The sequence below is a fragment of the Vitis vinifera genome, chromosome 11 (assembly GCF_030704535.1).
Source record: "Vitis vinifera cultivar Pinot Noir 40024 chromosome 11, ASM3070453v1".
NCBI lineage: Eukaryota > Viridiplantae > Streptophyta > Magnoliopsida > Vitales > Vitaceae > Vitis > Vitis vinifera.
The window spans coordinates 2,989,500-3,005,001 of NC_081815.1; the positions used below are offsets into that span (position 1 = coordinate 2,989,500).

The following is a 15,502-nucleotide window of genomic DNA, read 5'->3' on the forward strand; positions in this document are numbered from 1 at the left end:
TTTTTCTTTGTATTTTTCTTGATATTTTTGAAGAACCAAACATAGGCTTAGAAAGGAGATGAAAGAAAAAAATGGTCAATTCCTACAACCTTAGATGATAATAATACTCTCATGATATTAATTAAGAAAGCAAATTCATGTCCTTATATCATAATAAACAAATAATAATACTTCAAACGGGAAATTTTGCATTCACATTTAAGATATAAAATTAATGACATTTGGATAAGATGCATGTGTTTGGAACTTGTCCTAACAAATTTTAAATTTTAATACTATAGCAACAAAGTGTTTGTTTGGTCATGTGATTTAAAAACAGAACATTATTTTTTAATATTTTTAATGTTATTTAGTTGTTGTTATTTGAAAATAATTTTTAAAAATAAAGTAAAATTGAGAATAATTTTTAAAGAATAAATAACAATTATTTTTACTAGTTTTTTAAAATAGAGGGAAAACACAAGCCTATTTGACCATGTGTTTTTAAAATTTATTTTTAAAAATTATTTTTAAGTTAAATAACAAAAAATTGTTTTTAAAAACAAGTTTCAGAATTCAAAACAAATTTTAAAAACAAGTTATAAAAAACATCACAAAAAAAAAAAAAATAAATATAAGTTTTAGAAAACATCACCAAACGGAGCTAAAGTTGCTAATTTTTTATTTTATCAAATATGTTAATTTCCAAATAATAATTTTTTTTATCATTTATTAATGATATTATTTTTTTAATTTCATTCATTAATTTTAATGTTTTAGCTAGAGTAAATGCAAAATATTATTTAATTTAAATAAATAAAAACTTCAAAATAAAATAAAATAATTTAAATAATGATATAAATTTCCCACCCTTTCTTTAAATGAAGTCATGCATTTGAATAATTTGGATTTTTGTTAAGGATTTTTTAAATGAAGAATCTTATTTTTTTAATTATTTAATTTGAATTTCAAGGCAAATGGCGAGGGGAAAAACAAAAAAAATTTCAAAATTTTCATTAATATCCGTAATCAAATCTGGTCCGTCCATTTTCACCCTTATTCCAAATGAAAAAATCCCTCGCCGTACATTTACAACCTTACCTTACTCCATCGCTACCGCTAGTCAACAACTTCGAGGCCTTTTAGCGCCAATTTTATTTTATTTTTATTTTTTTAACGAAGCAAACCACAAGAACCTCCCTCCGTCTCGAGACCATTGGAGATACGTGTGCTGTCCAATAACAGACCACCACGTTTCAACCCAGGGTGTATTTATATATTTTCGCCGTATCTACTGGAGAGACCACCAGGTTTCCGTGGTCTGAAGAGCGGCAGATAATAACATCTCGCACACATCCACTCACACCACTTTCGTTGCAAATACGTACTCTCGTTGATCTGACGGTCATCCGCTGACCCAAACACATTTCTATGAATTCCAGCCGTGAGATCACTTCTTTCAATATTAGACGTCGGATAAGAGTATCAGGCGAATCTCACCGTCCAATATTTACAAAATTGAATTTCAAAAGCTCGAGAGAGGGAGGAGAGACGAAGGAGGCTATTTTGCTCTCTTCTCTCATTTCCCTTCTTTGTTTTCTCTCTCTAAACCCTGTCTTTCTCTCTCTTCTCTCTTATCTCCTTGTTTGGATCGGAGTTCCATTGATTCCGGTCAAAGTGCTGCAGTTTCCGGCCACCATTTACAGGATTCCGCCGTGAATCTCGAGCTGCGGAATACTGGATTTTTTATTCAATTTATGTTATTCGGAGGTATTTGATTGGGTTTTGGATCTGAAAGTTGGTAAATTTAAGTGGATTTGTGGAATTTGTGGCGAGGAATCAGTGGATTGAGTAATCATTGGCGTGAAAATTTGGAATTAGGAGGTGTTTTATTTGATTATTGGAGAGTTTTGAATTTGAATTTGATGGAGCAAGGTGAGGGAGGGGATTTCCCTCCAAAAAAGGTTCAATCGGATACGGCTGGGACGGCGGCTGTGACGTCGGATATTCCGCTGAAGAAGCTCGCAAGGCAGCTGGATTTTACGGCTTTTGGTGGTGCATCGGCGGCGGTGGTCTTGCCGGAGCACCCTCAGTCGCAGCCTCAGGCGCAGGCGCAGCATCCAGTGACGATGCCGGTGCCACCCCAGACGACTCATCCTTCAGTGAGGGTTGTGTAAGTTTCTGAGATTGTCTCAGTGGCTTCATTCATGGAACTTGTATTTTGTTTCGGGTATTTGGTTTTTGAGTTTGAACTGCTCAAAATTTTTGGAAATTTGAGGGGTTTTGGTTTGAATTCTTTTTATGAATGCTACTTCTCTTTCTCTGTCCCACTCCCGCTATGACTCTAATTTGGTTTTTTATTTTAAATTTTGTGGATCAATTACAATTATTTATTTCATATTTGTTGGATGTGTGTGTGGTATGAGTTCTTTCAAGATTATCCAATCATATTACAATTTTTTATCTTCCAAGTAGGCATTAGCACACCGAATTTTGTCAAACGGATCCTTGAGGCGCCTAATTAAATTTTTTTTTTTACCTAGGCTATTAATAATATATTTGTGTTGATTGCATACTTGAATCTAAAAAGTTTTGAACTTGAGCCTCTCTTTGAGTTTGTGGATGGTGAATTGGGACCAAAAAGAAAAATTGCATTTGATTATTTGCTACGGTGAAGCAGAAAATTTGGTAAGTATGTGGAGAATTTGATTGTGTATTGCTATGAATTTTCCCTCCTTGTTCTACATTTAAAAAATTTTTTTTTTTTTTTTTTTTAAAAAAAAACCTTCATTTCTTGAGAGGCAGTATAGCTCATATGGTTTCATCAGAGGGATCTAATCTATGCTAGGACCCTGCTGCTACTTTACTCCCAGCCCCAGAATAAGAAATGTCTGATCACCAAACAAAGAGTGTGTATGTGTGCATGCCATCTTATGTGTGAATGAATATTGAAGGCAGTCTGATGTTGATGATATGTTCTATATTGAGATTTTGATATACTTTGTTGTTTAGATTTGGAAGTGTAAAATAAGAAATAAACTACTTTTTGTTGCTTTTCTTGTTTTGTTGCTGACTAATTTTGAATTGGGTAATAGACTATGATTGTGGGCTCTGACCACATCTCCTTCCTTTTCAGGAAACCAGAATCCCCAAGATCGCGACCAAGACCCAATATTGATGTGAAAGATGGTACTCCAAAGAAGCAAAAACAATGCAACTGCAAACACTCTCGATGCTTGAAATTGTGAGTGTTTTACCTCTCTATATGCACCCTTATTATGAAGAAACACTTCATTAAATTGATTTTTCTTCTCCTTTTGAATTATTATGATAATATATTTTAAGTGAATTTCTGCACAAATAACTTCTCGGTGCCATTCTTACGTTGCACTATGCCATCTAGGCTGCTGGTGTCATTTTGTTGTAAATGTTTTGTATGAATAAAAAATAATACATTTTAGTTTTTACTCTTTTTGCCTTTTACTGACGAGAATTTCAAATTTCTCATAACTCTGAAGGTCTTATGCAGGGACCTTGTTTGGCATATCTTGTGTGTTTTTTTGCACCATGACAACTATGTCTGTTGATCAAATCTACCTAAAACGTCCTCTACGGAGTATAGAATAAATTATTACCAGAACCTGAAAAAGAGATGCAAAAAAGATAAGTGGATATCTTCCATAATTATAGTGGGGAAACAGATTTGAATTTAGTTGCAGCTTCATATGTGAATATAATTGTCAACAGCGTTATAGCGAACAATAATTGTTCATTGTCTCTAGTTTTTATTTTCAATAATGAATAGTAATCATTCCTTAAGCATGATTACTTTTTGTTTTCTTTTTTGGGTATTGTACCTTAACTACTTTACACCTGGCTTGGTATAGGAAATTGTTGGCCTGAAGTCCTACAGAAATTAACCTAATCTCACCTAGCCTGTAATATCCCTTGCCAGGTTATGTATAGTGATTATTGTATGATACTAAAAAAACATACAAAACATATAATCTCAATCTATGTCGCATGCACACTTCATATAAACATATTGGGTTCCTTGACATTCTCAGTTTTATTTCAATAATTTCTATACAAAGTATATGTAACTTAGTTCTAGTGAAAAATCTTATATTGAATATGAAGCTGATTCTGGTAATATGTTGGTCAGGTATTGTGAGTGTTTTGCATCTGGAATATATTGTGATGGGTGTAACTGTGTAAATTGTCACAATAATGTTGAAAATGAGGCTGCTAGGCGAGAAGCTGTTGAAGTTACCTTGGAGCGTAATCCAAATGCTTTCAGGCCAAAAATTGCTAGCAGTCCACATGGAGCTCGGGATAGCAGGGTATGTATATTTGCACAAACTAAAATTGGCTACTTCTCAAAGATGCTTTCGATTAAGTTTCAGCTACAAAATACTGCTATCACCTTGTATTTTTTATGTTTAACATTTGTTCAAGAGGCTGAGTGCTAATTTACTAGTTTTAAAAAATTGTTGGTACAGTTTATGTTCCAGAAGGGAATTTGTGTTAACCTGTATGTAACTATTAAAAGCTTATTTTTTTATATTATCTTTTGGTGGCAGATTTATCATGCAGATGCCATTCCTGATATTGATTTCTGCTGTAATTCAAATGAAAATTGGGCTAAAATCTAAGAATCAGAGTGTATGTTTCGTGATTTATCAACAGAATGCAATATTCTTCCTGTTTTGTGCATGAGGGAGCACAGTCCTTTATAATCAAGCATAGTTTCTTAGTATGGAACTATGGATTAATTTGTTATTTTGTTGAGCTTTTCATTTTTTCATTTCCATTCCACTAACACTTTTGTGCTGTATTTGTACATACTTTCAACGTTTACTGAAATGTTGTAATTCCATTTCTGTATTAATGAAAGGTTTTGGTACCACCCTTTATTAATTTACCTACACTTTAACTTCCTGATCTTGCTTTTGAATGCAGAACTAATAACCATGTGCTTAATCTTTCTCATCCTTTTTTATTGCTTTCCCTTACTTTGTAAGATGCTCACTGGTTAAAAAGTGGATCTGATGTCAAGACAAGTTTCATCAAAATAAAATCCTTTGCTCACTAGTCTGCACTTAGCACCACTTAGAACATATTTTAGGTTGCATTGGGCATCTATTAAAGTAGCATTTTTTAAACCTCTGTAAATAGCTGCCGAAAAACAATTATTTTTTATTAAGACATTTTGATGATAGGTTTGGTTGCATTTGTGGAACAAAAGAGGTTATATTCTCTTTTTTAAATCTGGTTGAGCAGAAGTTGCCCAACATGCTTTGGTTTCTAGTTTGTTCAGGAAGTATCAATTTTGACCATGAGGACAATTGTATCCTTACATGAAAATTTAAAAATTCCTATGTATTTATGCATTGATAAACATTCTAATGTTTTGACCAACCTTAAAAAGTATTTCTGTAAAGCAGAAAACTCATAACCCTTCTAGAAATAATTGAACAAATACCAAAGAACAGTTGTTACATTTAAAGGTAGTTCTCAAATACAATTCTGTTGGTGGGTAAGAATGTGCCTGCTAGTGGTGGTTAAGCTGGTTATCATTGAATACCAATATCTGTGTTAACTTGTGCTTCCTGGCAAAGTACACATGAACTGTAAGCTGTACACATCATAAAAATTCAATTCCTAACAAGGAAAAAAAAAATCCTATCATTCTTGGGCTCTTTTGGTTGGTGATGCTTGACGAATGTGAATTGGTTACTATATTAGTGCTGCAATAATGATGTTCAAATTTCTTCAAATGGAAGAACAAGCTGAGTGAAGCACTTATTTGAGAAATTGCTGCAGATGTGCATAATGGAGGAGTCAAAACATGAAATATTGACTGGGTTGCAAGTGGCCTGGCTGTGCCAGAGAGGGAAAGAGAGAGAGAGAGAGAGAGAGAAGCAAGTCAGCACCTTGAGATATATATTCTTCTGTTCAAGCACAACACACCCTCCACCTAAAACAGACGTTGTCTTAAAAATTTTAGCCATCCATTATCCCTTGTAACTTTGATCTTTCTCTAACCATCCGGTAAAAATGGTTTCATGCCTATCTCTGGCTAAATCAGTTTGCTTGTCTACTCTCAATTTTAATTTGTGGTAGTATGTGGGTGTGCAAGTGTGTGGGAGAGATTTTAAAGAAGTGAAAATTTGATGCTGACACTTGAAAAAGTAAGAATTCTTCCTTTTGGAATGTTTGTATTGAGTTTGCTGACTGATTTGGAACATGTAGGCTATTTATTTAGGAACAAGACATTATCAAATAATTGGATGCTTATATAGAAATTACTAATTACAAATTTATACACACAAAATCAAGTCAGCCCACAGAAAAAGTAGAAGAATTTCCAATATTCTTGGTCCAAATAGTATAGTTCTTTTGTTGATGCTTTTGGTAAAATAAAATGATGTATGGCCAATCTTATGGTATCAAACTTCTTGTCTTACTTTGAGAACTCACGACTCATTCCTCCTAAGAGTCATTTATTGCTCTGTGCAAGATGGCTTTTGATTTTTCTGTCTTTTCCATGAATCTTTATACATCATAATAAAACTATATGACACTGTTATAAAAGGACCTAGACAAAAGAGAATCCCCTGGTGTTCTCAACTAATAAATTAAATGGATACCTTACTTTAGCACATAACTGTTTCCTATTGTGTTGCTGGCTACTGTTGACTGGAATTTGGACTGCTTTGGAATAAATGTAGGAGGAGTCTGGGGAAGCTTTAGTGTTGGGAAAGCACAACAAGGGATGCCATTGCAAGAAATCAGGGTGTTTAAAAAAATACTGTGAGTGCTTCCAAGCCAACATTCTCTGCTCTGAAAATTGTAAATGCATGGACTGCAAGAACTTTGAAGGAAGTGAAGAGAGACAGGCTCTCTTCCATGGAGACCATGCCAACAGCATGGCATATATCCAGCAGGCTGCTAATGCTGCCATCACTGGAGCTATTGGATCCTCTGGCTTTGGATCTCCTCCAGTATCCAAGAAGAGAAAAGGTCAGGAACTGTTTTATGGGCCGACATCCAAGGATCCGTCTCTTCACAGGCTTGCACAATTCCAACAGGTAACTTGATTTTCACATCCTTGTTGCAAACTTGCAATATGTTTGGATGGATTGGTGCAAAATTACATATTAATTGTTATTATTGCTAACATGATTCCCTTTTACATCAGCTCAACGTGGTTTGTCATATTTTCTATTTGGATAACTAAACTGATTGTTATTAAACAATTGGCTCTGCATGGGTAGGCATGACCATGGATTTAAATTATGCAATTATCTGTGTTTTACTGCTAATTGGTATTGATTTTTGTAGTTTCAACTAAATGATTACAATCCTGATAGTAATCTTAAGTTTATATTTTCTATGTTTATCAGGCAAGCCTTACCAAAGCATCTGTAACCACCTCTTCATTGTCTTCCACCCCTGTTTCTCGTGTCCCTAACAGTGCAGCATCAGGCACCTCAAAATTTACTTACAGGTACTCAATAGTTGTCTTTGCAAATTTTTTTTCTCCTACTCATTCACAGAACTAACTCGTTATTATGGTTAAAGGTCTCTCTTAGCAGACATCATTCAACCGCAGGACTTGAAGGAGCTTTGCTCTGTTCTGGTGGTAGTGTCTGAAGAAGCTGCCAGGACATTTGCAGGTATGCTTTAGTTACTGGCTTAGACTGTGTTGTACCCAAATCATGAATCCATCTTATGTGTATGAAAAATGAGTATGCATAAGGTTTGTTCATGCATGTGCATCAATGTACGATTATAGAGTTGAATGTCTATTTTGATGTGATTATTTTATGTAATAGGGCTTACCTATAATCTAACTATAAGGTTCTGTGTGTTGTTTGCTGCATTAGTGGAGTTAATGTGATTGTTTTATTAGGGAAAGAAAAACAAAGGAATATGAAATGGGTTTTATTGTTGGATTGATTTGAACTTAACACTACCTGTCTTTAGGTATGTTGAACATTTTATGCCTTCTGAGTAACTTATGATAAGATGGAATCTCTTATGCATTCAAAACGATTGATAATTCTTAGACAGTTTCACATTGATCATATTAAAAGGATCGTCTACAGAATGGCTCATGGGATGCTACATCATTAACATCTTCTGTTTTTCTTTTATTATATTCCGAATGTTTATGGTTAAGAGTTCTAATAGTATGTCAAGTTCAGATATCTCGTTTTACTCAAAACTCATGTACATCTCAAGTTACACATCAATTTCAAACACACTCTTTGGAATATGATGTTGGACATCATCTTTTGAAATTATGCATGTTTTGGAAGATAATTTAGATAAGAATGAAGATATTAACCAATGACAATATGCAGTTCAGAAAAGAACTCAATAAGTTAAAGACCTGTAGTTTCTAAGGCATCACAAACACAAAATTTTTCTTTTTTTCTTCTTCATGAATTAAATAATATTGTTGGAGTATAACTAATTCCACAAAGTGAGAATTTCTTATGTGGAGCGGGATTCTGTGTGGGCTTATGGTCAATTGATTGCTAAAGAGGTGTTTCTTTGAATTTAATTAACCTTGCTCCTATCTTTTACCTACATATACTTTTTTTGGGATCCACCTGATAAATTGAATTTTAGTAAACTTCATTCTTATACCCCTTAAGGCAAACAACCATGGCTACAAATTTTGAACATGTTTTTTCAGTCCATTTTTCTACAAATTCTTGTGTTTTTGTGTGTGTTAAATGGGAAGAGGGACGCAAAGGGGATTCATCATGGCAGTACAGTATCCCCAATTTTTGTTTATTTGTTATTTAAAAATTGAAAGGGGAAGGGGAATTTTGATACTCTGGGAAACTTTTTTGGTGATGTCAGCCATTCTTATTAGTTGTGCTAATGGCAGTCTGACAGACGGGTCCATGTGAAACTGAGAGCTAAGTACAGGAGGTGTAAAGACAGTTACTGAAAGAGAGTGCATAAGTGCATCTAAGGCTAAATACAGGAGGTGTAAATGATGTTTACCTATTGATTTAAGGAAAAGCAGCATTCATCTATGCAACTATTTGAGCAGCCTCCTGTTTTAAGATTTTGTCCAGAGACAGGAATGTCTAACTAGTTTTGTCAGTCTGCCTCAAAATCTGGATTAGCTTTACAATTAGGCGTGCCATTTCTCTCCCTTGGAAGAAGTTAAATGGTATGTCAGGGAGGGATCTCCACAAACAGAAAATGTCATGGGCCACCTGGTCTCTGTCTCCCATGAAATTTTATTGTATTTCTTTGGCAGGAAAATGAGGTTCTGCACATCATCACCCTTAATTGTACATGTTTCACAATTAGGAAATCTCATGAGCATGCGGGCTTTACTTTGGCTTTCAACTGGTGTGCATTATTCTTTTAAAGCATTTCATCATTCTTGTCACCAATCTCCCTAAATTGCCTTCAACCACAATCCTATAGCAAAAGGGTCTTCCTTCAGGTCACGAAAGCCTAATAATACAAATTTTTTCCCACTGCCTAATCAACCTTTCCCAAGATCATGAAAGCCTTTGATCTGACCTTGAGAATGATCCATTGCAACATCCACATGACCTTAGCCTAAATGATTTGTCCCTCTGGATTGGTCGTGCTTTTACTCTAGTCCTCAAGTGGAACTACAATCTAATAGTGTGTGAGCTCTTTCTTGATGCAACTGAAACTATAATCAAAACCAAATGTTAGTGGAACTTACCTAGCAACCTAAGAACTGTTTCATCAGAAAATTTTACACGGAAGTGAATCATTGTTTCCAGTTCTTATCCAGCATTAAAGAAGTCAGTCAACCTATTGTTTCTATTCACATCCCAGCAGCATGCACCTCTTTGTATTCATGCAGGATGGTATCTGTCATATTCCCCCAATAAATCTCTTAGTAAGCTTAGCAAAAAAGTTAACACGTGCCATCCTTTGATAGAATGGGATTTCTTCTAAATTTTTTGTTTTCAATGCTTCTAGACAAAAGAAATCTGGTGGAAAAGCCTGCAGAAGAACAGGTAGAAACTTCTCGTGCTTCATCGACTCAAGACAGGTTACAAAGCCAGAAGGAATCTGACATTGAGAAAGCAGTGGCTGATGATTGCTCAAGTAGAAACCAGGCTGATAAACTTGGGCCTGATGATTCCAGCTCAGATGGTGGGGATGTGCCAAAAGGGAGGCCAATGTCTCCTGGAACCCTAGCATTGATGTGTGATGAACAAGATACAATGTTCATGGCAGCTGCCTCCCCTAATGTGTTAATGGGCCATAGCTGCAACACATCTTCACAATTGCCTTATGGGCAAGGTATAACAGAGGCCTATGCGGAGCAGGAAAGGATTATCTTGACTAAGTTTCGAGATTGTCTCAACAGGCTCATAACTTTTGGAGAAATTAAAGGTAAAGTTTTCTATCTCATTCTAAATTTTGGAAAATTACTTGTTGGATTGTGAAGACTTGCAGCCTGGCCAAGGTTTCCCAAATTGATGACACCCCAGATTTAAAAAATTTCAATTGATTCTTTTTGTTTGATGAAAATAAACCATATGTTTTCTGCCCACTTGAAAAATGGGATCAGAACATCAAATGGATCATTTAATTTGATTGGTTGTTTAAATTGAACTCAAAAGGAAGTAGTGGTTCCCTTCCATTCTTCTGGCTATGTAGCATATGCTTCATTTCGGATGCGTGGTCAGTTGTAATGGTTCCAATTTTCTGACTTTGGAGTCATGCTTCATATGAAGATGAGATGGAGATCAGATAATTAGTTAGGGTGATTCCCATTATTAATTTGTTGTATATTGTTTACGTGACTGAGTTATGTGACATTTAATGACGTCTTTGTATTACACGCTACAGAAACAAAGTGCTCCTCGCTAGCCAGAACTGAATCAGGAGGTCAAAATGAGCCATTCAGCAATGGCCCTGCAAATGCCAGAACCGATACTGGCAATCAACAGGTGCCTGTTAGCAATGGTGTTTCAAAACCTCCCTTTCCTCCAGCAACCAAGATGTCTCAGACGGTCACTGCAGCCGCCGCTTCTCCCAATAATACCCTGCTTTCAAAACCTTCAACCCACACTGAAAATGGGGATATAAATCTAAAGACCGAAAAAGAGTTGTAAAAAGATTTAGAGACAGAATTGGCCCAAGGTATGCTACTGCATCTTTGTAATACTAGGCTATTGCTTATTCCAGATTGTCTTGGATGCAGTGAAAGTATAATTTTGGGCTCCCAATTGTTAGAACTGACCAGGATTCGATCCATTTCTTACTTCACTCATTAATATATTCTTAAATTAGTTTTTCAGTCTTCAGCTACGGTTGGAGCAGAGGTTGTGTAATATGCAGAGCCTTGTAATTGCATCGAGATATTGGTAACATACCAACCGCAGAGTCACAGCTTGTAATTTATATGGTACGATTTTCTTTAATCCATTCAAGTTGCCCTAGAAACTGAGAGCAAATTTTACATTTTCTTTTTCATGGGATTTTTGTAACTTCCCTTTATTTTTTATGTTGGTTCTTGAGGTTGGAAGAAATGAAATCCACTGTTTCCTTGTACGCATGTTACCTTTTTGGTTCATTGATTCACTTTTCATTACCTTTTAGGCAAATAATTACCTCGTAAGGCTCATATGAAATTCATGCCCTGATTGCTTTTTCCCTTCCTTACTTGAATTAGGATCCTAGTTTTCATTTTGTCAGGTGAGGGTCATTCCATGATTCACAATTAATCTCTCAGTTCATGAGTCATCATAGATTCTCAGAAGCAGCCTTCATTTTGACATGGTGCTAGAGGTGGGTATTTGGTTCTCCACCATGTAGTTGTGGAAAAACGAGAGAGAGAAGTTTAAGACTATTCGTAAAGACATTTTAAGGGAAAGGAGAATGGGGCAAATTTTTTTTTTTTGATGTGTCGGGTCACGAGGGTGGAGTAGGTTGATGTAAGTGGAGCCTGCAGAGCCACGTATTAGGGCCGGAGCAAATGGAATGAATAAATGATAAAATATCTTTTGAAAAGGCCAGCTTGCCGTACACTTGTCATCGAAACATGGTTTGTAATTGAATAGATTCCAGAATTGATTGGTAGAAACAGGGATATTAAACAAGTTTTTCAACCAAGTCGGCATAAAAGGTGTTAGAGTAGATGCATGCTTACGTGTGAATGTATACGTATGCTTACAGGTTCTTAGGTGGCACTGAGCCTTAATATATATATATTTCTTACTTTAAAAAAAGAAAAAAGAAAATGATAGTAAATTCCTATATAAAATACATGAGTTCTTTCTTTCTTTAAAACTTAGTTTTAAAGATAATAATTTAAAAAAAATTAAATTGTAAAATAATTTTTAATAATATAAGGTAAGTTTAAATCAATGTATTTTGTATAAAATTTATTAGTATTTTCTATTTTAAAAAAATAGGAAACTGAACAAATGAATACTTAATCGATTTGGCTAATTAAAATGAGGTGATAAAATTTCTTTGACACCTTAATTTTATTAATAATAATAATAATACCATTATTTTTTCACTGTAAATCTTTAAGAGTTTGTGTATTTTACATAAAAACTAATACTATTTTCTTTTTTAAAAATAGAAATGCATCCAAATACTTATAGTATATTAGGAAATACTTCACTTTTTTTTTCATTTTTAATTTAGTTAGAATTTTTTTATATAAAAGTAGAACATCTTGAACAAAAAGTATAAATTTATGTCATACTTTTATAAATTATTTTAAAATTTGAGGTCGTATATTTTTTTTTTGATATTTTAATTTTTTTAACCAAATTTTAAACCTGTTGGAAAAATTTTGTTATATCTTTAAGACTCATTTAAAAAAAATAAAATAAATTTGACATCATTAATTTTATTTCTTTTTATATTTCAATTTTTTAAGCAATTTTTAAACCATTTACCTTTTCAATTTTAAAGTTTTTAAAAATTCTTGTGTATTCGACTGGACACTTAAGTTATGAATTATTTTATGATTAGTTACTTTGACATAATATAACAAAATTTTGTATAGTTGATTACCTAGCAGGAAAGATTGATAGAGAACATGAATTTATTAAGTTGTATTGGAGAAGCATAGGACCCGTTTGTTAAGTGTTCTCAAAAGTGTTGATATTGGATCAATCGGGTTTTACGGTCTTTCACTGCTCCTCGTTTCAACAGTGAAATCATAAGGGATATTTGGTTCTTTCCAACATTTCTCATTTCCAAAAGTTATTTGGTTGTTTGCCAAATCTTACTCGTCTCTTCGTAATTTTGGCTGCTTGTGTTACCCACAATACACATAAACTTCAATTTCGTTATTGTAAATGTTTTTTCCTTTGATATAGTTCAGTTCATAAGGGATATTCATGTCTCCATCCCTCTGGTAGAGTCTTCATGTCATGGAATGTAATCTTCCTTATTTGGAGTTATTCTCATCTCTAACCAATGTTTCCTCTTCTCAAACCAAACACACTTCCAAGTTTGTCTTCAACCTTTAGTGCAAGTACAAAATTTTAGTTAGTGATGTGCGTCAACCAAACACTGTGGCTGGTCTTGAGATAATCAAAGGCAACAATCTTTAACGATTGCATGACCAATTAGTAGAGCATGTGACACATTTTGATTCAACCACCACTACATCTCCACAGTCTAAGCAACCTTCCTAACCTGCTATCATTCAACCACATTTATAACCAACTCCTACCTCTGAACCAATTCCTTCTACTCATTCCATAGTGACATGAAGCAGAGCTGGAATATACAAACCCAAGTTATTTAATGTTCTTAAGCATCCACTAACTGTATCTCTATGATCCCAATTGGAAGAAAGCCATGGATGCAAAATTTCAAGCTCTCAATAATCATACTTGGTGTTTTGTTTCCTATTAGTCCAAGTATAATGTTGTTGGGAATGAATGGGTCTTCAAGCTGAAATACAATGTTGATGGTTCATTAAACAAGTATAAAGCTTGCTTGGTAGCAAAAGGGTTTCATCAAACTCCTAGAGTAGAATTCTCTAAAACTTACCATTCGGTGTTGAGTCTTCTACTATTCGGGTTGATCTGGCTTTAGCCTTGCAACAACGATGGGTTGTTCATCAATTGGATGTAAATAATGCCTTCCTAAATAGGCATTTATAGGAGGATGTGTATATGAGTCAGCCCGAGGGATTGTTGATTCTACAACGCTTCAATTTGTATGCAAGTTAAGGAAAGTGCTTTATGAGGTAAAGCAAGTGCCGAGGGCCTAATTCGATAGACTTAAGCAAACACTCTTATATTGGGGCTTTACTAATTCATGATCTAATGTATTTTTGTTTCTGTATAAATCAGAAGATACCTTGCTGATTTTATTGGTTTACATTGATGAGATCTTGATCATTGGTAACAATTCTACAGCTATATCAAAATTAGTAAGTGACTTGAATTGCAACTTTGCTCTTAAAGATTTTGGTTCCTTACATTTCTTCCTTGGAGTAAAAGCTCTTCGGGATACTACTGGGTTGTATCTAAACCTTCACTTTAAAGGAGTGTTATTGGGGCCTTATAATATGTCATAATGACATGTCCAGATATCTCCTATATGGTTAGCAAGTTGAGTTAGTTTTTACAAAATCCTACTAATGTTCATTGGGAAGCTTACAAAAGAGTACTTTTTGTTACTTGAAAGAGACCATCACTCCTAGTCTTCACTTCAAATCCAACAAACAATTAGACCTTTTAGTCTTCTCTGATGCCTGATTGAGCAAGCTACTCAGATGATAGACAATCTACCAATGGCAATTGTGTGTTTTTTGGAGGCAATCTTGTGTCTTGGAGCTCCAAGAAACAAAGTGTAGTAGCATGATCGAGTACTAAGTTGGAATGTTGTGCATTGACTCTTCTTGTTGTAGAATTAATAACTTGGATGGATTCTTTGCTAAGAGAGTTGAGAGTTGAACTCAAATTCTCACTGATAATTTGGTGTGACAATCAAGGAGCAACTTTGTTGGTAGCAAATCTTGTATATCATGCTCGAACAAAGCATATTGAGATTGACATGCATTTTGTGCGAGACAAGGTTCTGCAAAAGATATTAGAGATCCACTTTGTTCCATCAATAGACCAGGTTGCTAATGTCTTCACCAAACCTTTGTCAACAGCTAGATTAGATTTTTAAAGCTGAAGAGCAAACTCAAAGTAGATGAATCACCTTTTCATTTGAGAGGGCATGTGAAAACACACATGGCAACTACCACATCAAGGGTTCTTTCTTTCTGTACTCAATTAAAAGGCTCTGTAAGAAACAGAAAACTGAGACTTGAGGTTTGCAATTTTCTTGGTTCTCTCAAGGTTTTCTTCCTCTCCATACACAAATTTCACTAACCCCAATTCTCGTTTCACTAATCCTTGATCAAGAGCTGAGCTGGGATTTACCAATCACCATATCATGAAGATGGAACAAATTTAAAGAAAAACTGAACAAGCCCTTAGTGGGTTAGATTTCCTTTGGGGCATGCGAC

At 34.6% G+C, this 15,502-nt stretch overlaps 1 protein-coding gene across 3 annotated transcripts; it reads left to right on the plus strand.

Annotated features, from left to right (window-relative positions):
- The first annotated feature begins 1,511 nt into the window (after nt 1-1,511).
- Nucleotides 1,512-11,563, plus strand: LOC100249023 (protein tesmin/TSO1-like CXC 5). Of its 3 annotated transcripts, none has more exons than XM_010658003.3 (9): nt 1,512-2,152; nt 3,116-3,223; nt 4,145-4,322; nt 6,714-7,073; nt 7,389-7,492; nt 7,567-7,661; nt 9,976-10,395; nt 10,855-11,148; nt 11,299-11,563. In XM_010658003.3, the coding sequence occupies exons 1-8, from the start codon at nt 1,905-1,907 to the stop codon at nt 11,118-11,120; spliced, it is 1,779 nt and encodes a 592-aa protein (XP_010656305.1). In that variant the 5' UTR covers nt 1,512-1,904; the 3' UTR covers nt 11,121-11,148; nt 11,299-11,563. The 3 variants fall into 3 exon arrangements, with proteins under 3 accessions (XP_010656305.1, XP_010656307.1, XP_002280793.1); XM_010658005.3 differs by having other exon boundaries at nt 11,307-11,563; XM_002280757.5 differs by having other exon boundaries at nt 10,855-11,563.
- The last annotated feature ends 3,939 nt before the right edge of the window (nt 11,564-15,502 follow it).

Coding starts and splice junctions, on each gene's coding strand:
- LOC100249023 (XM_002280757.5), top strand. CDS start 1,905: ATGGAGCAAGGTGAGGGAGGGGATTTCCCTCCAAAAAAGGTTCAATCG. Junction 2,153..3,115: donor CATCCTTCAGTGAGGGTTGT/GTAAGTTTCTGA, acceptor CTTCCTTTTCAG/GAAACCAGAATCCCCAAGAT. Junction 10,396..10,854: donor AACTTTTGGAGAAATTAAAG/GTAAAGTTTTCT, acceptor TACACGCTACAG/AAACAAAGTGCTCCTCGCTA.